The 24,411-nt window shown below is 40.5% G+C and overlaps 1 protein-coding gene across 1 annotated transcript in view; it reads right to left on the reverse strand.

Annotated features, from left to right (window-relative positions):
• The window catches only part of LOC145408771 (uncharacterized), a 159,209-nt gene that overhangs the window by 128,075 nt on the left and 6,723 nt on the right, over positions 1-24,411 (reverse strand). Inside the window, exons 3-6 of the mRNA XM_080279422.1 lie at positions 18,926-19,013; positions 2,867-3,010; positions 2,136-2,270; positions 1,436-1,545 (exon numbers count right to left, since the gene is read on the reverse strand). Coding sequence (XP_080135548.1) covers positions 1,436-1,545; positions 2,136-2,270; positions 2,867-3,010; positions 18,926-19,013 — 477 coding nt within the window. The remainder of the gene's footprint in view (positions 1-1,435; positions 1,546-2,135; positions 2,271-2,866; positions 3,011-18,925; positions 19,014-24,411) is intronic.

A 24,411-nucleotide genomic window follows, 5' to 3' on the forward strand; every position in this document is an offset into this window, starting at 1 on the left:
GGTAAGTACAGATAAAAAAATGTAAAACTTTTTAACCATCTTGATTTTATAATTTGCATGTTCTCCATTCATTGAAAATAGTGGACCAATTACAGGTGTCAGTATCTTCCTACTTCTGACATAACTAAAAAAAAAAAAAAAAAAAAAAAGATGGGATTGTTTTATTGATGCAGTTCAAGATTTTTCTTGTGTTGTCATACTATCCTTTTGACATTTTGGCGAAGGTTGTAATATATATATTTTTCCCGCATTATTTGCGGACTTATAATTCTGGTGAGCGAGTTTTTCTTTCGGTGAAATTCAATTCTAAATGTAACTTTCACCAGCCTGGCTTAGATTTTTTCGTGGATCGTATACTACACAGGGGTAAACATTCCTTTACAGCTTTATTAAGCTGTTCTGAAAACACTGTCCGTGCATCAGGACTTTAGTTGACTGAGTAATCAGTTCCCAAAGAATTACGACTTATATTGAATAACAAGGTACACATTCCCCTACTGCTTTATTAAACTGTTCTGAAATCACTCTCCATGTTCCATGGACATCTGTTGACCGAACAATTATAGGTTCCGAGATATTGTGATCTATAATGGATTATTATTATTATTATTTTTTTGAAGTCCCCTTTCCTGTAGTCTGGAACTTTATCGTAACTTGAATTTACGCTGTTGTTACTGGAATTAACTGAAGATTTACTGCAACTAGGCAATGATTGCTGGCAGTGAATTAACCTCGAACGAGAACATTATTGACTAGGTTTTTTGATGCAGCCAATGCAATATCTAGGATATTTCCTCCATGTGTTGGTTGTGTAACAAATTGATGTAATGACTGCACAGTTCCATTTCTGTGTGTGCAAATAAGGATCTGCTTCATCTTGTTAGAAGTAGACTGAAATCTCCAAAAATTATTTTAGTCTGGGTGCAACAGACTTGCAATTTGTTCATATAATCTATCGTCATCTTCGTTGAAATGAGCTGGTGAATGATTAATCAGTTTGAAAGCAACCTTTCCACGTGATGCATTTCTTAGCTGAACATAAATTGCATCATTACTATTCAAAGAAAGTTTAGGATTAAGTATTGGAAGAAGATTCGTTTTAATATGTAGCAGCACACCTCCATTCAGTCTCCCATTTCTCTCACATGTGAAAATTTTGTAAACTGGCAGTCTGTATTCTGCTAAAAAGTCTCTTTGTTCACTCTAACCGAGATTCAGTAATGCCAATTATATCACTGCCACCAACAAATGTTAGTTTTTAGATTAGTAAATTTGTTTCGAAAATTGCATGCATTAATGAAGAAAACATTTATATATCCATCTTTCTGATAGGAATATGGAATAGTTGCCCTACTCTGATTATAGATTACATTAGCTCATATGCTTCCCTTGGCTGGTGGACGTTTTTCTTCAGAGAAAACACACCATCACTCACGAAACAGACAAGCGTGCAGAACCAACTGCACTCAGGAGTATACCATCCTCTGCAAACATGACTGGTTGGGAATAGAAATTGTGCCACATGTTTAGAAACTCAACACCTTCCTGGAAACAAAGAGACTTTAAGCAACTACTGAGAATGAAAGCCTTCCAATAAAACGTGTTTTCAAGTTCGATCCCCTGAGATCAAAATGTTCTTTGTCTTAGCCTTGAGGCTACGGATCATCGTCTTACATCGCTCCAATAGTTCCTCTGATCGGGTCATTACCAAGTCGTTAGTGTCTACATGCATAACTACTTCATCTAGGGCAGTGTTTCTCAAATTTTTTCAATTTATTCCCCACTTATGGTGATTGTAACATCCTCGTAGTCTCCTTTCAGTTTTCTCTCAAGCCATGATGGAGAAAAATGGTTTTGTGCTTTCCATTGTTTTAGTGCTAACAACTATCAGTCAGAATCCATATTTTGTTACATATCAGTGGGATGAATAACACTGTTTGCTTTCAGTTAGTCGATTGATTCGAGACTGAGTCACGGATAACACACATCTCATATCTGGGTCCACATCCAACTGGTTTCGGCTATTACTTTTTAAGTGTTGAAGGGTGGAGAAACCAGATTCGCATAAAAATATTGTGCAAAATGGCAGGGGGACTCTAAGTGTGATTTCACTAACTTTTAGATATGATTGATACATGAAGCACCATATAAAGGTCTCTGGCAGCAGAATCAATCTTGAGGTCGTGGAATTCGTCCTGAACATCATCAGGAGTGACAGCAATATCAAGAGTGTCAGAGAGAGGATTGTTGACCGACTTTCCTACTTCATTCTTGAATTGTGAGAGGTATCTTTTCAGCTAATTTTCCAAGGATTTTAAGTGCTGAATTATTCCACATTTGAGTGATGGGTCAAGTAGATAAGCCTCTTCAATCTCCTCAAGAACAGTTGAAAGATGTTCAAATATGGCAACATTTTCTGCATTCTCTTTCCTTTGCCAGTTCTGGAGTTTAGCAAGAAATGCACGCATACGTCCATGAGGCGAAATAATTTCTTTCTTTGCCTTGTAGTTTGAGATTCAACCTGTTAGATGCCTAAAATTGTCAGCCACGTATGCAAGACATAACTACCACAACTCCTGGTTGAAGAGACTTAATAGATCATCCTTCTCTTTCATTTGTAGGAAAATTTAAGTTCTTTCCGAAGCTCAAAATTTCTCTGTTCACAACGTTGCCCTTGCACAGCCGTCGCACTTTGGAGGAAAAGAGGAGAGATTCATGCTATGAATCTATGGCTTCAGAGTTTCTGGAAAAGATGAGAGTTGACACATTGCTGCCTCAAGATCTTACAAAGGGAATGAGGGAAGGTTTTTGACGCCAGTGCAGAGCGATGGATCATACAGTGAGCCATATTCACATTCGGAGCTACCTCCTTTACATGCTTCTGCAGCCCCAGTATCTCCGGAGACTCATCAGTACAGGCTTCACAACGATTTTCTGAGGATATTCCGTTGACTGTGGAGAAAGAAGTCAACTTTTCCATCACAGCTAAAGCTTTCGGGGTAGTTTCAAGCTGTGTGCAGAACAGATATTCATCTTTGATGTCATGCATGAATACATACTTAACAGACTTGAGTAGATGTTTACAAGAACTTGCACCCCTTGACCAGTTGGAGACAGTTTAATCTCCTGTATCACATGCTTCATGCTATTAGCTGACATTTCACTAATCCTCCGTTCGACTGTCATTTGACAAGGAAATCTTCTGGATACCACGTGCACTTGGGTGTCCAAGATCCCGCTTGACCATCTTTACAGCACACGGTTTAATTTAGGTTTCACCAATCGCGTGGGCTTTTTCCCCTTTGCTATCTCAAGGGAAACCTCATATGATGCCTCTATTACACTTAGGTTCTTTTGCTGGAAAGCACCACTCCCAAACAGAGACTGGGCTCTTGAAGAAACTGGGGTCTTTCTCTGCATGCTGAGGGTGGATTGTCAACAGATGACGCTTCAGTTTATTAGGCCTCACATTGAAAAATGTGAGTACGTTTAAGTACTTGGGTAGTGTGATGAGTAAGGATGGAGGTTTGGAGGGTGAAGTGCTTGAAAGGGTACAGCAGGGAAGAAAGGTTGCTGGTTCTTTGAAAACAGTGATAAGAAACAGGGAAGTGAGCATGGAAGTGAAAAAGTTACTACATGACAGTATTGTGATACCAACTCTAACGTACGGAAGTGAAGCTTGGACGTTGTTGAAAGGACACAAGTCAAGAGTGAGAGCAGTGGAAATGAGTTATTAAAGAGGAGCCTGTGGAGTCACATGGAGAGACAGGCTGATGAATGAGGATATAAAGGAGCGTTGTGGTGTTGATGTGGATGTGATAGGAAGCGTTATGAGGAACACACTGAGGTGGTTTGGCCATGTGGAGAGGATGGAGGGTGAAAGACTGACGAAGAGATTGTATGTGAGTGAGGTGGAGGGGGGAAGAGGGAGGGGGAGGCCGAGGATGAGATGGAGGGATGGAGTGGAGAGGTATAGGAGAGAGGGGTGTGTGAGTTGGGAGCAGGGCAGTGAAATGGCGGGGGACAGGGCGACTTGGAGGCGATTTGTTTGTGGCCACCCAAAACGGGATTGAGGCGTCTAGCAATAGATAGACAGACAGATAGAATCATTACCCAGCACTTCGAAACACAGAACACACACAGGTTTCTCAATGCCATCAGAGAGGATTGATGTAAATCCATAGTTCATGTATTCATCATTGTACTTCCACCACTTACCAACACTGGTAGCCATCGTAAAATATATATATATATATATATATATATATATATATATATATATATATATATATATATATATATATATATATATATATATATATATATATAAAAGAATAAAAGATAGATGCAGCCGAATGATGAAGTACAAAATTATGTGGCCTCTTGCACGAAAGTGAATTAATGCACTACACTGAATTAAGATCAGTGTCAAAAAAAAAAAATAAAAAAAAAAAAAAAACAGCGTCCAACTACTTTCACCTAACTAACATGATTTATTTTTAAATACGCCCAAATGAATTAAATTTTAGGCAATTTGAAGTCACTGGATTTTAGTACTTGATTTTTTTGCAAACAGTATTGCATTCATTTGTTCGTTATTTTTTGTTTCTAACAGGTGAGAGTAAGTTTCATTAAAGAAATTTTCGAGTTAATAACGCAGGTATACAATAAAACTGTTAAAAATTACTTCATATGATTTTTATACATTTTTGAGTGCTGAATTCAAAATAAAAACCACTTTCTCCATCACGTAAGATTTTTTCACAAAATTTTTTTTAGTCGTCAGTTGTTTTTTTAAAAGCATTTTCACTATACGATTATATACATATGGATATTTTATTATAATGATAGTCTAATATGTTTGAATTTAGTATTTTCTAATACTAAACTCCCTGTTTAAAACAGCAGAGTTATATCTGATAAGCCAGAATATTGCTGGAACTCAACACAGTGATGAGTCATACCAGTACTGGAGTGTAGCAAACCTGTCTCAGTGTGACTCAGTTAGTTGAATAGTGCGCCTGTAAATTACTTTCAATGGAGTATTTTTTTTACAGTGATATTTTTTGAAATATAGTTTTATCGCACTGATTCTTGGTATATTGCACTGACTTAAATGGCTTATTGCAGAATCTTGGCAGAGATTATAATGCAGAAGAATGGAGACTATTTATAGGTTCCTCTAAAAGAAGCCTGAATGGGGTACTTCTTCAAAATGGTAATATATATACATTATTACCTGTTGCTCATTCTGGTCATTTAAACGATACGTAACATAATATGGCAAATTTTCTCGAAAAAGTAAGTGAACATCATTGATTCATATGTGGGGACCTGAAAATTCTGTGTACTGTATATTACCGGGTATACAAAATTCCCATGTTTTCTCTGTGAGTGGAACAGCAGAGGCAAGGATTTTCAATGGGATCAGAAGGGAAGGCTAAATAGAAAAAATCTACAGCTTAGTGCCAAAAACATCATCAGAACTAGCTTGGTGAATCCAGATAAACTGTTGTTGTTACCACCTCTTCATATTAAGCTTGAATTAAAGAATTGGTCAAAAAGTTTACTGGTTTGTGTGAGGCTAAATTGAAAACGGGCATTTTTACTCAATCTGATATACCTGGTTGTTGTGGAAGCAATGAAGTAAGTTAAAATGGGGAAAGCCCCAGGAATTGATGAAGTCTGCGGTGAAATGCTGAAGCATGGGGGAGAGATAGTAGTAGAATGGATGTGTAAGATGTGCAGATTGGCCTGGAAGGAAGGAAGAGTCCCAGAGGATTGAAGTCAGGTATAATTATTCCCCTGTACAAAGGAAAAGGGGAAAAAGAAGTGTGTGGTAATCATAGGGGTAGTTGCCTTCTTAGTGTAATAGGCAAATATAATGTAGGATACTTATTGACAGATTTAGGGAAATAACAGAGGAAAACTCTTTGAGATTCCAATGATGATTTTGATGATGTCAAATTCAACTTCATAGAATCCGATGACGCTTTTTATCGTCTCTTTAAGAAACTTTTGTAAAATAATCACCATAAATTGCGTTTACGTGTCATAACAAAGAGCTCGAGCGTGACGTCACGGAATGGTTGCTCTATGCGTGGAGGGTACTGCACAGCTCGTCTGTCTCATGGTTTTGTTTCTTTATCACTTTATTCTTGGCGAATATAATTCTACAGCAAGATATAAAATTTTTGTTTTTTGTCTAATTTCAACTCGTCATTTTGTCTTTTTATTTTCTTTGTTTTCATTTTTTGGACATAATACGGTAAAGAACAACTATTCAGCTTCAAAAAAAAAAGGTGTATTTAAACTGACCGATCAAAGGAAAAGATTGCCAAACGAATATGCGGCCGAAACTAAAATAAAATTGTGCATCTCTTTCCTTTCGTTTTGCCATGCAATAAATTGGAAAAATTACCATAATCTATATATCATTGTAAAGGTAATTTATTGTAGTTTTGCATTGTTTAAACCAGATTTACATATCTTTATGAGTATTTTTTTCCGAATATTTTTGTACGGCAAGGTATATTCTTTTTTTTTTTTGTGTGTGTGTAACTGCAACTCGTCTTCATGATCTTTTTTCTTTGTCCTCCTGTTTTGAACATACTACGATAAAGTACAACTCTTCACCTTCACTGTGACACCACAACGAACATTCTATCATGAAAAGTGTATTTACAGAGGGATTAAAGAAAAATATCGCTCCGCAAAGATGTGGATCAGTGTGAGAGTGGCTGACTCTAGCACAGACATAATGTGCCCAGCCCAGAAACCTGATAGGGTTAGTGGGAGAAGAACAGCGAGGTTTTAGGATGGGAAGAGGTTGCGTTGATCAGATATTCATTCTTAGATCTCTAGTGGAAAAGATTATAGAGAAAGGAAGGTAGTTGTATGCGGCCTTCATGGATTTGGAGGAAGCAGATGACAGGGTGGATAGACAAGGATTGTGGAAAATATTAAGAATATATGGAGTAAATGGGAAGTTGTTGAATGCCGTGAAGAGTAAGTATAACGGTGCTTAGGCTGCAGTGTGTGTGGACAGTAAAATGAGTGAATTTTTCTATCTGAATGTGGCATTGAAGCAGGGATGTGTCATGTCTCCATGGTTGTTCATGGATAGGGTTATAAGAGAGATACAAGGTAGGACAGTGGATGTTTGAGAGGCCCCAGTGAGAGAGGGCAGTGTTTGGAAACTCTCATTACTGTTGGTTGCAGATGAAGAAGAAGGGGAGCTGCAAGGCTTGGTGGTTGAGTTTGGGAGAGTGTGTAAGAGACGGAATCTAAAGGTGAATGTAGGGAAGAGTAAAGTTATGGTCTTCGAAAGAAGTGAAGTCAGGGAATGTACAGTGAGGCTGGATAAGGAGCAAATTTAAAATGTGAGTGCGTTTAAGTACTTGGGTAGTGTGATGAGTAAGGATGGAAGTTTAGAGGGTGAAGTGTTTGAAAAGGTCCAGCAAGGGAGAAAGGTTGCTGGTTTCTTGAAAGCAGTGATAAGAAACAGGGAAGTGAGCATGGAAGTGAAATTGTTACTACATGACAGTATTGTGATACAAACTCTTACGTATGGAGGTGAAGTTTGGACCTTGTTGGAGGGACACAAGTCAAGAGTGAGAGCAGTGGAAGTGAGTTATTTGAGAGGAGCCTGTGGAGTCACATGGAGAGACACATTGACAATGACGAAATGAAGGAGCGTTGTGGTGTGGATGTGGATATGATAGGAATCTTTAGGAGAAACATAATGAGGTGGTTTGGTCGTGTGGAGAGGATGGGTAGTGACAGACTGAAGAGGAGAGTGTATGTGAGTGAGGTGGAGGGAGAAAGAGGGAGGGGGAGGCCAAGGATGAGAAGGAAGGATGGAGTGGAGAGGTATATGAGACAGAAGGGGGTGTGCTGGGAACAGAGCAGTGAAATGGCGGGGGACTGCGTGACTTGGAGGCGATTTGCTTGTGGCCACCCCGTGCGGGATTAAGGCGTCTGGCAATAGACAGAAATAGACAGATAGATTTCCGATGTAGAATTTGATGGTGCGATGAGCGACCTTGAACAAGAGGCTTGGGTATCACTCGTAGAAGTAATTTTAGGTTTTTAGGTAACAATAATGATCCAAAGTACAATGGAACTGTATAAAGTTAGATGATCAAGTTTTAGAGTTGGCTTGCAAGATAAGTCTCGAAGTTCGATTTTTGGATTCGTACTTAGAATTTTTCACCAAAATTCTTGGAGTGGTGAGTGTAGAACAGGGTGAAAGATTTGATCTGGATATCAAGGACATGGAAAGAAGTTATCAGGGACGTCGGGATGTCAGCATGATACTGAACTACAGCTGGATGCTTTACAGGGACACACCAGAAATCTTGTGCAAACGACTGGCCACTAAACGAAGATTTGGATAAAAAAAAAAAAAAAAAAAAAAGTTACAAAGACTTGAGAAGTTATATGTGAGTCATGGAATGTATAATGTTGGTTCCTTTATATATATATATATATATATATATATATATATATATATATATATATATATATATATATATATATATATATATATATATATATTTAAAGAATTACATTGACTAAATATTTTCATTTTCAATTAATTTAGAAAAATTTTGTGTAGATCTAGTGAAATTTATAATTTGCTATATTAAAATTAAATTTCTTCTGAATTTTGTATTAAAATGTGATGCGATGAAAATATTCTAAATGTGTTTTTTGTGTGTGTGCATTGGTGCAATAAAAATAAATACCCAAAATTTAAACAATTTTAATGACTAACTTACAGACCAGTGTAATGTAGATGTTACCACTAACACAATTAAAGCAAAATTCTCCTGGCATCATAGTAACTATTAAATGCTCTGAATATTCTGCATGTGGTAGCTGGGTTCCATCGTCGCTATTACTTATGCAAAGATTAAAATCATTGTTACACTTGACTAAACAATTGAAAATATTGTGTGAATTGCTAAATGCAGTAAAACACTTTGAATAATCATATTCAATCATTACCATCATTTCTTTCAGAGTAAACAGTAAATGTTGATGCAAAAAAATAACCAAAAAGATGTCACACGCAACAAAAGATACATACATCAATAATTATAAAAAGTAGCAAAAAAGCAAATACTGCTTTAGATTTGTAGCCGACTCTACCCTCCATTAAGATTTCACATTGTTTGCCATAAAATTTTAGTCAATGCTGGTAAATCTGCATTGAAGCCGTGTTTGGTGAAAGCCGCTTGACTTTAATTCAACAGTACATGGTGATTGTTTTTCTGCACTGATTTTATTTCAGACTATTTGGTGAAAGTGAATTAGCTGTGTGCTGTATTTTTTTTTTTTTTTTTGTACAAGAGGCCAGTGATAATAAACAACAAATGAATGAATGAGAAAATGAACAGAAATGATATTACAAAGAGAATGTGTTAGAGCAATATCAAAGGTTGAGGTGTGATAGGGAGACCACCAGTGAGCAGTGAAATCAGAGAGGAGGATTAAATAAACTATTGAACCGTATTTACATCTTAATATACCGACTCTATAGGTAAATTGATAGATGAATCGAAAAAAAAAAAAACACACAAATATAAGTCAATTTCACAGTATTAAATTCAATTAAATATCTCGCAAATAACACTAGAATATTTTTCACAAAGTTAACATCTTTTCGCGCTGACTGGGGCCGTGGCCGAGAGGGAGATTACAACAGAAAGTGAGGGAGACATGCACGCTATACACAGTCCTAAGTCTGTTGGAAGAATCCCTTCTATAGAGGTTTGTTCGTTCGTTCGTTTAAAGATTTCCTGCACATATAGTGCAGGCCGGGCCAAACATTAGCCCGGTCAGTGGGATATGGGCTGATTAAAAAAACAGTAAGGGGGGAGGACAGGACCTGGGGATTGCCCAGCACACACGTCCTGTCTCCTGGCTGGCTTTGTGGTGTTTGTCTATAGAGGTGAATAGGACTTTATATATGGCTTCCTCAACAAGTTCACTCCTGTATATTGCATACAGAGTGTTGCCACTTAGCCAAATATTTTCTTGTCCACTCATTAGTCCTGAAGTGTTGAAACGTAGCAAGTATACGCTAGAGCGAGTGGGAGCAAGGCGACAAGCTAAAACATGTAGCCTCCTCATCCGGGTGTAAGACACACACTCTGATGTACTGTTTACATTAGCCCGCCATGGCTCCCCAAACACCTTGTTGCGGCCCCTTTGGGGGCCATGGCTACCACTTTGAGAACCAGTAATCTAGGGCCTCGCTTGTGTTATCATCTCCAGCTCGTGGGGAACACAATCTCTCTCTGTTATTTAGTGCTCTACCACAGAATTCTACTAGTTGGCCTCGGATACTGGAGTCTCCAACCATTCTCACTTCATGGGGTTCCTCTTTAAGCCTGCAAGTATCCGAAGGTTGTGTGGATGAGGATGAAGGCGAAGGTGAGAAAGTGAAGTGTGGGTGAGGGTGAGAAAATGAGGTGTGAGTAAAAGTGTAGGGTGAGAAAAAAGTGTGGGTGAGGATAAGAATAGCAGGTGTGGGTGAGAGTGAGCATGAGGTGTGGGTGAAGGTTAGGCTTAAAGTGAGAAAGAGAGATGTGGGTGAGAGTGACGATGAGAGTGAGAAAGAGGCGTGGGGGAAGATGGTGGCGAAGAAGGCAGATGTGGCAGAGAGAGAGAGAGAGAGAGAGAGAGAGAGAAAGAGAGAGAGATGAAGGTAGAGGTAAGGGTTAGAGTGAGGGAAAGAGTGGTGTGGGTAAGGGTGAGAGTGAGCGTGAAGGTATGTGTGAGGGTTGGATGAGGATTAGAAAGAAGGGTGGAGTCGAGGATTAGGGTGAGTGTGAGAAAGAGAGGTGTGGGAGAGAGTGAGAAAAAAAAGGTGTGGGTGAGGGTGAGGAATGGATGTGTGGCTAAGGGTGATGGTGAGTTCAAGGTTGAGGGAGAATCTGGTAAAAAATATGCGACTGAGAATAATTAGTATATGTAGCACAGAAAAGGAAAATGAAGCATAATATATGAAATGAAATTGTGGCGAACTCTGCGTTGCATTCCACGATTCGTAACAAATTTTCCTTAGCGATTTATTCTGCTTAATGCACCTTGATGTAGTTAATGTTAATCGTGATAGATGCGAAGTAAAAAAGTCTGTGGACATAAGAACAGAACAAAGTGTGCTCTTTTCTGCAAGGAAGAAGAACCAAAGGCCAGCAACTTGCAAGATAGCTCTCTCCAAGTAAAAAAAGAAAAAAGAAAAGAAAAACGACACAAATTCAAGATACGATTATTTCGAGATTCCTAGATAGATTCCATTTAAAAGACTGGAAATCATAAGCAGTAGAAAGTACAGACAGAGGAAGATAGTTCATGCGTTGACCTGTTGCATTCGTGAAGAACTGTGAGTAACGGTTAACTCTTGTATTAGAGAGTTGAACAGAAAAGGGATGAGAGTTTGCTGCTAGACTAGTGCTACGCGCCTGTTGTAGTGGTGAAGGGATGCATGCAGTCATTTCAGAGTAGCAGCGACCACTGAATTATTGATAGAAGAGAGATAAAGATGCTGCAGTGCGTCGATGAGACTGAAGTTGAATTAAGTAAGTAAGAGGGGGAAAGTTGATGAGACAAAAAGCCTTTGACTCCACCTTGTTGAGAAGAACTATATGTGGGGAGCCTCCGCACACGAGAGTTCTACTCGACTCAGGGGAGGAGAAAAAAGTATAAAACTAACATTTGTGCAGGGGTAAGGAGGGCACGGAGTTCACTTAGCACACCTAATCTTTTGGAAGCAGATTGTACGAGAGGTAATATGATCTTTCCTGAATAAATCCCGAGAGAATGAAACTCCAGGCATGTTCAGTATGATGCTGGATACAACTGAATATTTTTAGAAAGGGAGTGTGTGACGTTATGTATTCAGTGGGTGCCTTAGGAGCCTGGTATACTGAGTTCACGTTAAATTAACCTAAAATTACCGCCTCTCCATCCTGAATCCTTAGCATATGACAGTGAGCTCTGTTCACTTTTGGTTTAAAATTACTATCTCTCCATCTAGATTAACTGTTTGACGCTAGTCAGCAAGAATTGCTATGGAAAAGGTGTGGAGACCATGCGAAAAATGAGGGCCAAGTTAATGTCAAGAAGTATAGGATATGACACTGATAAAGAAAAAGTGCTATGAAAAGAATTTAGAATCGTGGTATTATTTAATTCTGCAACTGGTCAACGTACTGCAAGTTGCAAAGGGAAGAACACCTCAGCCAAATGTTGGTATGAAAATAATTATATATATCATCATCATCAGCCGTTGAGGTCCACTGCAGGACCGGCCTATCCTTACCGAAGCAGGAACGATACAGCCAATTTATCGCTACCCAGCGGCTTAGGCTGTCTGGTAGAGACTGTATGTAGGGTGAGAAGTGATTGTAAGTGTAATTGTAGTGTTGTAGTGGCTTTGGATGTGTGTGTAGTCTGTGAACCAAGTGTAATCGGCCCGCCTTAAGCCGACTGGGTGCAAGCATACTAGTATGCGACACTGGTTCAACCACAGCACACCTTATGCCCTCCAAGGTAGCAAGCGGCTCGGTGAACGATTCCCAAAGTTTTTACAACTCTGGTGGGAGGCGAACCTTCGTCCACCAGCGTGCGAAACGCACACCCCACCACTGTACCACAGAGGCTCCATATATATATATATATATATATATATATATATATATATATATATATATATATATATATATATATATATATATATATATATATATATATATATATATATTCATGAGTTTACAAGACAACTTAGGTAATATTAGAATATCCACGGAGAAAGTCACAATGGCAAGTGGAACCACAACCACATGTTCAATAACACAATGTATTTATCAAGCAGCTTAACCGTTACACTCCCCTGATACAAGTAAACCTATAATAATGGATGTTGCTCTACTGTCAACACAGTAGTGAGCCCTAAACTTCATGTCAGAGGCATGCTTGTGACAGTGATGGAAATCATGGAAAATGGAGCGATTTCATAAGTGACAGTAGTAATAGTAGTGGTTGTTCCCTAGGCAGTCTGGCCGAACAGCCTCGAGTCCCTTAGGAAGGCCATGGCCGAGACCGGGCTTTCCCACAGAGCTCTCAAAGAGTGTATATTGTGTTGTTGGCGTAGGTGATTGTGTGCAATGCAGTCTTCCATAATGTGCTTAATAGTATGGGGTATTGTGTTGCATCCTGGATAGGCATCAGCGACGGAGTCATCCAGCCTCTTCTGGTAGCTTAAGAGGGCTGGATGGTGCCCACATCTCAGCCTGGCCAGGTGAACCCTGTCCTCACGAGGAAGATAGGATTTAGAAGGGTGGATGTCAGGAGGCCGTGCATGCAGCTGTGTGTTGTCTTTAAGTGACTGAATGGAGTGGCGAGTGATCTGAGTGTGGATATGCTTCTGGAAGCTGGTATGAGGTGGGCGAGGAGGGAATGATGACAGTACTTGTGTATTGTATCGTGTGCTGGGTGTTGTTTTGATGTTCCTTGGTGGGGGTGGATGTGCTGCCATGTAATATAGTGGATGTTGTGGGTTTGTGGAGGCTGCAGCAAGAAACTGGGTGCCTCTCATGTCTAGGTGATCCTTGACTTTGAGGACTTTGGTTTCTTGATGTAGGTGGTCTGTGGGTGTAGTAGCTATGCAGCCTATGATTATTTTTAGGGCCTTGTTCTGTATGGTCTATAGAGTGTTGTAGTGTGTTTTGGTGAGGTTAGAAGCCCAGGCAGGGCTTGCATAATTCATTAAAGAACGTATGTATTGTTTGTATACTGTGGTGGTGGTTTCTTTGTTGTGTCCGAATGTTGTGTGGGCAATTGACCTCAAAGCATTGAGTTTTGGTGTTATTTTATTTTTAATGTTTGTGACGTGTTGTTTAAATGACATTGATGTACTGTATGTTACATCAAGAATTTTGTGTGTGTGTGTGTGTGTGTGTGTGTGTGTGTGTGTGTGTGTGTGTGTGTGTGTGCGTGGTAGGGGAGTGTTGTTTATGGTGAGTGTGGGATGTGACGTGTTCTGCTGTCCAGTTTGTGAGAAGAGTCACTGTAGATTTGGCTGGGGCTATTTTGAGCCTGTTTGTGGTGAACCATTCGTGTAGTGTGTTGAGGTAAGGTTGAATGATTAGGCAGCTGTGTTTGCGTTTTGGTGCATACATGTAAGTGTTATATCATCTGCATAGGAAGCTATGTGTATCTGTGTTGTGTGGGGTGTGGGTACGTCGTGTATGTATAGGTTAAAGAGTGTAGGGGACAAAACAGATCCTTGGGGGACGCCGTTTGTGAAGTTTCTGATGTTAGAAGACTGACCGGCAAATGTTACGTGTGCACATCTGCCTGCTAAGTAGTTTGCCAGCCATCTTTTTGTGTTATTGTGCATGTTTGTGTTGAGTATTTTGTTTATGAGGTTGTGGCGGGGGATGGCATCAAAAGCTTTGCTAATGTCTAGTGTGACTAGGATTGTTCTGTGTGGTGGCCTAGCTGAATTCATGCCATCGAAAACTCTCTGTGTAAGGTCTGTAAGAAGGGTGTTTGTGGAGTGTAGTGGCCTAAAGCCATGTTGTGACTGGGCTAGGGGAATGTGAGGGGTGACTAGTTGTAGTACCAGTCGTTCAGTGACTTTGGAGGGGGTGCATAGGAGTGTGATGGGGCGATATGAGGAGGGTAACGTGGGGTCTTTGTTGGGTTAAGGGATAGTGATGATATTGCCATGCTCCAGATGTTGGGTATTATGTTGTGTGAGTAGCTGTAGTTTGATATGTTGGTGAGTGCTTGTATGCCTTATGGTCGTAGGTGTTTAAGCTGAATGTTGCTTATATTGTCTGGTCCACACGCAGATGAATGCTTGAGGTTGTTAATGATGTGCTTCGTCTGGTTGTAAGTGAAAGGTGCGTAGTCTGGGTCTGTGGGGAAATGTCTCTTACGTCGGATGATACGTCGGTCTTCAGGATGGGGGTTTAGATGGCTGACTTGTGAAAAGTGATTGATGAGAGTGTTTGCTTGTTGTTTGTTTGAGGGTATGGTGTTTGTTGTTGTGATGGCAGCGTGTGATTATGTGGTGTTGCTGTTGGAAAGTGTGATGCTGTTTAGTGTTTTGTAGAGTTTGCTGATGTTTATTTTGTGGTCAAGTGTTTGGAGGTAATTTTTCCAGCTTAGTGTTTGCTGTTCTGATATTTTATTGTTTATCTGAGTGTTGAGTTCTTGTATTTGTTGTATGGTGTCTTGTGTATGGGGTGTTGGGGAGTGTCGCAGTGTGTCCCGTTGTCTGATGAGGCCTTGGATTTCTGGTGTGAAGTTGGGGTTGTGTCTCTTTCTGTTGCCTCTAGGGATGTGTCTTTTGTCTGCGTTTTGTATGATTGTATTGAAAGTGTGCACGGCAGTGTTGATGTTTGTGATGGGTGTACTGTTTAGTGTTTCGAAATGTTGTTCTGTTTCAGTTACAAAGGCCTCTCAGTTGGCTTTCTTATAATTAGTGTATATGTGTTTGTGGCCAGCTGGGGTGATTCTGGTTTTGGTAGTGATGATGATTGGCAGGTGATCAGAACCTAGGGTTTTGACCACTCTCCATGATGTACTGGGGGCGAGGTTTGGGGAGCAGAAGGTGATGTCTGGAGATGATGGGAGGAAGAGGGCTTGGTGTAGGATATGGGTATGTTGGTCTAGACTGTTTAGTATGAAAAGATGATCTGTCTGGGACTGTAGTACCAGCCCTCTGTTTGTGTCAGGGTTGTTGACATGCCAGGCCGACGACTTGGCGTTGAAATCACCACCCAGGATGATGTTGGGTATGTTAGTGATGTGGTGTATCTGTGGAGAGTAATTGTGTGGTACTGTGGGGGACGACTGAGGGGGAATGTATGTGTTAGCGATTGTTGTATGTGATTTGTTACCAGTACGTATTTTAATTGATTGTATTTCTGTTGTGGTGTCATGTGGGGGGAGAAGTGACTTTGTGTGTGCAGTGATATCTGCAAAGTTGATGGATCTGTGTACCAGGGTGATGAGTCCACCGCCACCGCCGTCAGCCCGGTCTTGTCGAATGGTGGTGAAGTTATGAAATGTCGGTGTTTTCTGTGCTCCGTGTAGTTTTGTTTCTTGTAGGATGGCAATGTGTATGTTCTGTAAAATGAATGATGTGAGTTCATGTATTTTGGTGTTTATGCCATCTATGTTTAATTGAAGGATGTTTATGTTGTGTGTGCGATGTGTGTTGGCTGCTGCAGCATGGTGGGGAGGTGGTGAGGGTGGAGGGGTAGGGGTAGGAGGAGGTTGTGATGGAGGTAAGGGTTGAGGGGGATTAGGATGGGTTGGAATGGGAGGAGTTGGGGGACTGGATGGTGTGGGAAGGGTCGGTGGGTTTGGCTGTGGAGGTGTGAAGGAAGTAGGAGTAGGATTGGAAGGGGGGTTGATGGGTGGGGGGAAGGAGCATAAGGACCAGGTCCAGGTGTATGTGTAATGTTTTCTGGATGCAAGTGTTGTGCAGATGTAATGGGTCCAGTTCTTGCAGGAATTGCACTGAACTGAACCCTTTGTCTGTCGGCTCGACGTGATAGGTTTTGAGCATGTTGGACATATGTATTTGTTGGTGGGTCCTGGATTGCTCTCAATGTCCCCGGCTAGAAGAAGTCGTCGAGAAATGACAGCCGGGGAGTCATTTCTCGGTGTAGAAAAAAAAGGTGTTGTTGTGTGTTGTGTTGGGAGATGTGGTACTTGCCCGGGCGACCGAAGCCACTCCCAGGTACTCGAGCCCCGTGAGGGGCCGGGGGGGTTTGCGGTGGTTTGGCCCCCATGCTGTCCTCCTCTGGGGGGTAGACCCACGACGAAGACGCCACCGCTCCAGGTCCATCAGTGACAGTAGTAAGCTGTTGTCTAAAATAGGTAGAACATTAACAATAATATTATTTATTATAGCGTTATCAGTTTTATCTGACTGATTAATGTCTGGTTATTGGTGAATGTCACATGGTTGGCATTTTATTTTATCCACTGAGTATATTGCATTATAGCTATAAATCATTCCACTTTGCCTGAGGAATTATGCAGGAAAAATGGTAAAATATGACAGAAGAGTAAATGGTTCAGTAGAATGATTTCACTGTAACACGTCTGTACCACTTCACTCCGCTCTTGTCCCATGTAAATCGAATCCATTACTGTTTACCTCCCAAGTTATAGTCGAAGTGTTCTATCATCTTCAAATAACAACAAAATGTGATTCGAACAGAACAGCTCATCTGTATTACAGCACTATGTTATGACACTCTTAGCCATGCTGCACATTATATGTAAGCTTTAACGTACAATATGTGTCGGTAGTTTACTAATTACTACTATCGATGGTGGAATTTAGGGCTACTAACCTCCCATCATTTCATTCACATCTCATACTCTTTCATGCACATTCCTGTCCAACGGTTTCCTACTCTGATGTTGTGATATTTTTTGTACTGAACGAAGTTTACTGTGTTTGGGGTATGGCTGTAAGCGTTTCGGGAATCATGTACTTCTTTGTAGTTTTTAGTTTTGATTCAATTTTATTTTATTTACTTATTTATTTATTTTTTAAATCCCTCCTTCCGCCGAATCTTTGTTGCGCAAGTCACTTGTCATCTGTTGTACCCGTCTTGTACTGTTGTTGTGTGGTGCAATGTATACCACTACGACCACCATCACTACCATTCCACCACCACCTCCCCTCACACTCGTGAGTGAAGTAGGGGGGTGAGTGAGGTTGTGTGCCGCCACAGCATCCATACCGAGTGAGTGATGAGTGAGTGGATCCTCGTTTTAGAGTAATCTCTTACGGCCGTAGTCTTAAGTTGTGGGCAGGCGTTCACTTTGCCCTATCTGTATCTTTTGGTATTCTTAACTCACGAAAGGGAGAGCGTTCCCCAGTGAACGGGAGGAGGATTACCACAGCGTAGTACTAGAATCCGTGGGGAGCCTCATAGCACTCCTTCGCATGCTCCTTCGTCATATTATAGCAGCCTTGTGCAAAGAAAACTATGTAGAATTTGAAGGACTCAATGGTGTGTGTGATGGGAATTTTAATGATATAAACATCGTTTAAAGAAAGAAAAGAAGCGTTTACTATTTTTATCGTTTTAAAAGACAGCACTGCTTCTCCGGAGATGGTTAAATTAAGACAAGTCGAAAACAAAGATGAGATACTGTATCCACTTCCGTTTTATTTTACACTAAGTTGTTTATCAGATGTGGTGCATGATACTTTTATAATTAGTCAGATTAGTTCATGAAATGATCCCTACAGTAGAGAATAGCCGAGTACTACCTAGACAGACGAATCATGCATAGCCAATTACTTTGAATTACGAAGTCTTATGTTTGCGTTCGGTAAGCTTTTACAAGTCCACACTGTTTTGTTTTGGCTTGGCAATATATTTTCCTGGTGTATTTTGGTGTGATTTGGTGTGCTCGTGACTGGTTTTCCAATGAACCCCCCCTCCCAAGTGACTTGGGGGACTGATTGGATTTCGGGGTTCTGGGTGGGAAAAATGGCAAAAACAAGCATTTGGGACAGAAATGTAGTCAAAATCGGTATGACCAGCCAAGGCGTATTCGTAGGGTTATTATTGACCTTATGAACCCCTTTGAAGATACGTCTGACACCGAATTTTTCCTATGGTACAGGTTCTCCAAAGCCTGTATTCATACTCATATACAGAGTATTCAAGAACAGATGCCAGTCATTTTTTTTTTTTTTTAAGAGGTAAGAATTGCTTACATTATGAAATTATATTATATGTCAGTCTTAGAAACTGTCATTTTTTTTTAAGATTTTACAATTTAAAATTAACCAGTGTTACCAACTGTTTGCCGCGCCTACCCACAGGAAGGGGTGCTCTCTCTCACTTTCAAGATTACCACTTACGTCGAAGGTTTGAGCTTCCACCTCGAGCGGGGTGGGGGAAGGGTAACCCTTGCCCTCACTTTCAAGACTAAGAGCGTTAGACTGCTCTCTGAAACGGCAAGTATCTTGGTTGTTTTATTCTACCTATTATAGTCGATTTGACTGGCAATAGTAATTATGTTCTAAATCCTGTAATTTTATCGAACTGGTAAAAGTAAGAGTTTGCCCTTAGATCCAGATGGATCGAGTTGCCGGATGATCATTCGCGACGTTGACTTGGCTGTGTGTGGGAGTGTACTGGTAATTTCATCTCATACCGCTCGTTAGTGTGACTTTCGTGCGTTTACTCACTATGGAGGATGAAGAAGACGTCGAATGTGCCGTGGAGAAAGACTTTGAGGGCTGCTGGAAGGCTGGAAAAACGCTGGAGGTAAGTCCAAGAAATTTCAGACGTATACAAGCATTAACCGTCTCTGGATCCATCAACATTGTCATTGACCATATGTGGTGTCCAGCACGCCATTCAACAGTTTCCAGGTATGGTGACCAAACACACCATGATAAACGCTGGATCAGAAGCAGAGATTGTGCCTCAGTTCATAATTTTTCCACGTACTGTATTTTTCATGCCATACTTCCACTGATTTAATGGCCGAATCCTTTACTTATTGTGTAGCTTCTGTGCTTCTCCATCATCCTGTTTTGTTTATATATATATATATATATATATATATATATATATATATATATTATATATTATATATTATATATATTATATTATATATAGTATCTATCTATCTATCTATCTATTGCCAGACGCCTCAATCCCGTTTGGGGTGGCCACAAACAAATCGCCTCCAAGTCGCCCTGTCCCCCGCCATTTCACTGCCCTGCTCCCAACTCACATCTCCCTCTCTCATATACCTCTCCACCCCATCCCTCCATCTCATCCTCGGCCTCCCCCTCCCTCTTCCCCCCTCCACCTCACGCACATACACTCTCTTCGTCAGTCTTTCACCCTCCATCCTCTCCACGTGGCCAAACCACCTCAGTGTGTTCCTCATAACGCTTCCTATCACATCCACATCAACACCACAACGCTCCTTTATATCCTCATTCGTCAGCCTGTCTCTCCATGTGACTCCACAGGCTCCTCTTAAATAACTCATTTCCACTGCTCTCACGCTTGACATGTGTCCTTCCAACAACGTCCAAGCTTCACTTCCGTACGTTAGAGCTGGTATCACAATACTGTCATGTAGTAACTTTTTCACTTCCATGCTCACTTCCCTGTTTCTTATCACTGCTTTCAAAGAACAAGCAACCTTTCTTCCCTGCTGTACCCTTTCAAGCACTTCACCCTCCAAACGTCCATCCTTACTCATCACACTACCCAAGTACTTAAACGTACTCACATTTTCCAATTCCTCACCATCGAACCTCGCTGTACATTCACTGACTTCACCTCTCTCAAAGACCATCACTTTACTCTTCCCTACATTCACCTTTAGATTCCGTTTCTTACACACTCTCCCAAACTCATCCACCAAGCCTTGCAGCTCCCCTTCGTCTTCACTCAACAACACCGTATCATCTGGAAACAACAGTACAGGGAGTTTCCAAACAATATCCTGTCTCACCAGGGCCACTCCAACATCCACTACCCTACCTTGTACCTCTTTTATTACCCCATCCATGTACAGATTGAACAACCATGGAGACATGACACATCCCTGTTTCAACCCAACTTTCAAAGAGAAAAATTCACTTAGTTCACCATCCACATGCACTGCAGCCTTCGCACCATCGTACATACTATTCACAGCATTCAACAACTTCCCATCTACTCCATATTTTCTTAACACTTTCCACAGTCTTTGTCTATCCACCCTGTCATATGCTTTCTCCAGATCCATGAAAGCCGCATATATATATATATATATATATATATATATATATATATATATATATATATATATATATATATATATATATATATATATATATATATATATGCTTCTCATACCCCTGCATCCTACCATCTGACACCGACCACTGCCCTTCTCTCCTTTTAACCCCCATCCCAAGTTCCCATCTTCCTTCTCTCCTCCCTTCTCCTTTCGTTTCCACACTCATTTCTCAGTCTCCCTTATCTTTCTTCTCCACTCCTCTCCTCTCCCTCGCCTTTTTCTGTCCCTTCTGCCTCTCTACTCACCTCTACTTCCCTTACTCTCTTCCCCCTATTCCTTGCCCTTTCTCTTTCCCTCTTTTCTTCCTCTCTCTTTCTTCCTCCACTTCTTTCATTCTCCTCTACAGCTCCCTCCCCTTTTCACTTTGCCTCTTCTTCCCAAGTTAACATCCTCTCTCCCCCTCTCCGTCCCTTCCATCCCCCCTCCCACATACTCCTATCCTCTCACCGTCCCGAAATCAGTCCGTCTCTCGTTAACTCCCATCGTCTCTTGTCGTACCAAGAACTGAATGAGGCACCTGAAATGTTACCTCGACTGTTGCAGGCCATACTCTGAGGGAGGATTGGGATATGAGAAAAAGTAAGTAAATATCTGCCTTAATTATCGTCGTGTAATCAGTGGGCATAACTACCACGTTTTTCGTCGTGTTAAACTTTTGCCATGTGGGCTCTGCTCAATTTAAGAAGGTTGCCACCGCTGCCACCATTTAATGTTAAAGCTTTGTAGCCAACATTTTTATATATGTAACTCTTAATTCTTGTAATAGATGAGTCTTGAGTTAATTGAAGAGGAGGAGGAGTTAAAGATGAATACAGGGAGTTGATCTTGATTTATTATCTTCAGAGAAAATCTAAGTTGAGCAGCGTATGTATTATACAGAGACTTAATATACCGTACTAAGTCTAGTTGGACCCCTCTTCTTATTCACTCTCTCCACTACCTGCCGGTTCTATGGCCAGTCTCCTTCTGAGCTCAAAATTCCTACATTCTGGTGTAGCAGGGGTTGTGTCACATGTGCTCTACTGTCGTGGAAGCTTCTAGAACATTGTACGTCTGTGTGTATGTTCTGCTTCCGGTGCACGATCAACATTCCTTCACCTAAAGAGTTGCAAGGTAATTTCCAGTTCCCACACCTTGTCTGGTGCTCTGTCTATCTATCTATCTATCTGTACATCATGCTTTCTGTTATGATTTATATTTATAATATGGAGTCCTGACAATCCCTCCATCTTTAAAATGGATATATAACAAGAGACTAACACTAGAATATGATACTAGTGACGAAGAAGTGTTGTGGAAAGGATGCAAGGGAGCAGTAATGTCTTATTCTTCCTTTGAGCTACGGGGAATATACCGGAAAAGGACGAAAACCTACTTAGAGTTAAAGTGAATGAACCACTGAGTCCAGATTCAGAAACTCACTGTCAGATACATGTCGTAAAAGAGGTTTGTTTTGGCAAGAAGGACAGAGCAAAGGCGAGTGCAGAATCTTGCCACAACTCTTTGATCTTCGTGCAGAAAATTTATTTATTTGCCAAAAGAAATTGATCACATATTTATTTATAAATCCTGAATCGGGGGAACGAATCTTAACCCAAATGACGATAGAGGGTCGTACTCGACGCGGCTTTGGAACACTGGCGTTGATTTTTTACGATTACTGGAGGAGATGACTTCCGAGATAATAGAGAGAAGAAAGGGCCACCGTCAAGGGAAATTACTTGATACAACTGTTTTTATATGAATTTAATTAAAGTTTGCAAAATGTCAGGTGAACAGCACGAGGAAAAAAAACAAAAAAACAGTTCGGTGCTTGTTGGGATATCTGGCATCTTTCCATCACGGCCCTTGCACTCATTTTTTTTTTATTTTTAGCTTACCACATTGTGCAACGTATATTTTTTTGATGTTATATGTTTTATAGTGTCAGCTTGCATGTTTTGAAAATAAGTGCATTTTACTGCAAAACTAAGTACTTTGAAGACAACTGTAGTGTTTATTTATTTGTTTATGTTTTTGTTTTTCTCTGTATTATTTGAATTGTACAAATAATTACATAGGATATCCTCCAACCAAACTGCATTTTATGGGGGAAGGGGTTTATCCTCCCTTCCCGCAGAATGTCCGCTCATGCTTTGAAAATTTAAAAACTCTTGTCCTGTGATTTATTCGGCACACAATATTTCATTATTCTTTTGTATGTTGATGCTTTTTTTTTTTTTTTTCATTAACACGAAATAAAGAGCGTGCAGCAGAATGTTATACAGTATTGTCTTATGGAAAATAAATCACTAAGGAAGAGGTGCTACGAAGCCTTCAATGCCACCTAGAGTATGACCCAGAGAGAAATATGTTTACTGTCCGCCTATATATGTGCTAAAGGGCGTTCTTGTGTGCTCTGTGCACTTTTCTGTGTGTGCTTGATTGTATGTGCTTGTGCATGCGTGCTTGATTGTATGTGCTTGTGTATGTGCTTGATTGTATGTGCTTGTGTATGCGTGCTTGACTGTGCTTAATTGTATTTGCGCGTTTGCGTGGTGTGCTTGTGTACGTATTCTTGAGTGTGCTTGCTTGCGATTTCCTGCTTGTAAGGTAATTTGTGTGCTTGCTTAGTAGCTTCTATGTCTGTCATTGACTATGTTTGTTCATTCTTATGTGATTACTTGAGTGATCATTTGTGCGTGCATGTGTGCGGATATTATGCTTGTATGTGCATTGCTGTATGCACTTTATGTCTGTTCTCGTGCAGTTACATGGATTATAATGTGCTTGCGTGTTTGCTTCGGTTCCTGCATACGTCCTTACATTCCTGTTTGCATTTCTTTGTTTGTGTGCACTCTCTTGCGTGTTTTCGTGCAAGTTTTTAGACTCCTGGCATATGTTTCTGTACTTTTATACACATTTTTGCGTGTGCCGCCATGTTTGCTTGTGTTTTTTGCGTGACATTCTGTGCTTGCTTGTGTTCTTGTGAGTTTCCACGCTAATATGAGGTTCTGAGCTTCCTGCGTTGTTGTGTGAGCTTCAGTGCTTGTGCTTTCTTGCATGTTACTATTTGTGTGTCTGTATGCTATTCCGGTCTGTGATTGATTCTATGTATTTTCTTACGTTATTGTGTTTGGTGCTCTGCTTCTGCGAGATATTTATTTTTTGTACAATATATTTTGTTGTTTTTTTTCCCCTATGCTAGCAAGCTATACTGTGCTTAAATTCTTATCTGTGCTTGTTTGCTTCTCTTACGTCTTTGCGTACGCGTGCTTGCTTTCATGATATTTAACTCCGTGCTGAAATGCGTGTCTCCTTGCGTGTTTTCTTGCGTTTCCTTGCCACTGTGTGTTTTAATGAAAATTTGTGATTAACTTCGGGTGCCTGCTTGCATCTCTATGCTTGTGTGTGCATCCATGATACGAGTGTTCTGTATTTGACTGTGTGTGGGCTTTTGTTATGGTGTGCGTCTCTCCCTATGCGTGAATGAATGAGATTGTTTTTTTATGTTATTTACCTTCTTTCTTGTATGTCTGTGCTTGTGTATTTGTGTGA

Source organism: Coenobita brevimanus, chromosome 78 (genome assembly GCF_032717465.1).
Source record: "Coenobita brevimanus isolate Jiangsu-jjx chromosome 78, ASM3271746v2, whole genome shotgun sequence".
Taxonomy (NCBI): Eukaryota; Metazoa; Arthropoda; class Malacostraca; order Decapoda; family Coenobitidae; genus Coenobita; species Coenobita brevimanus.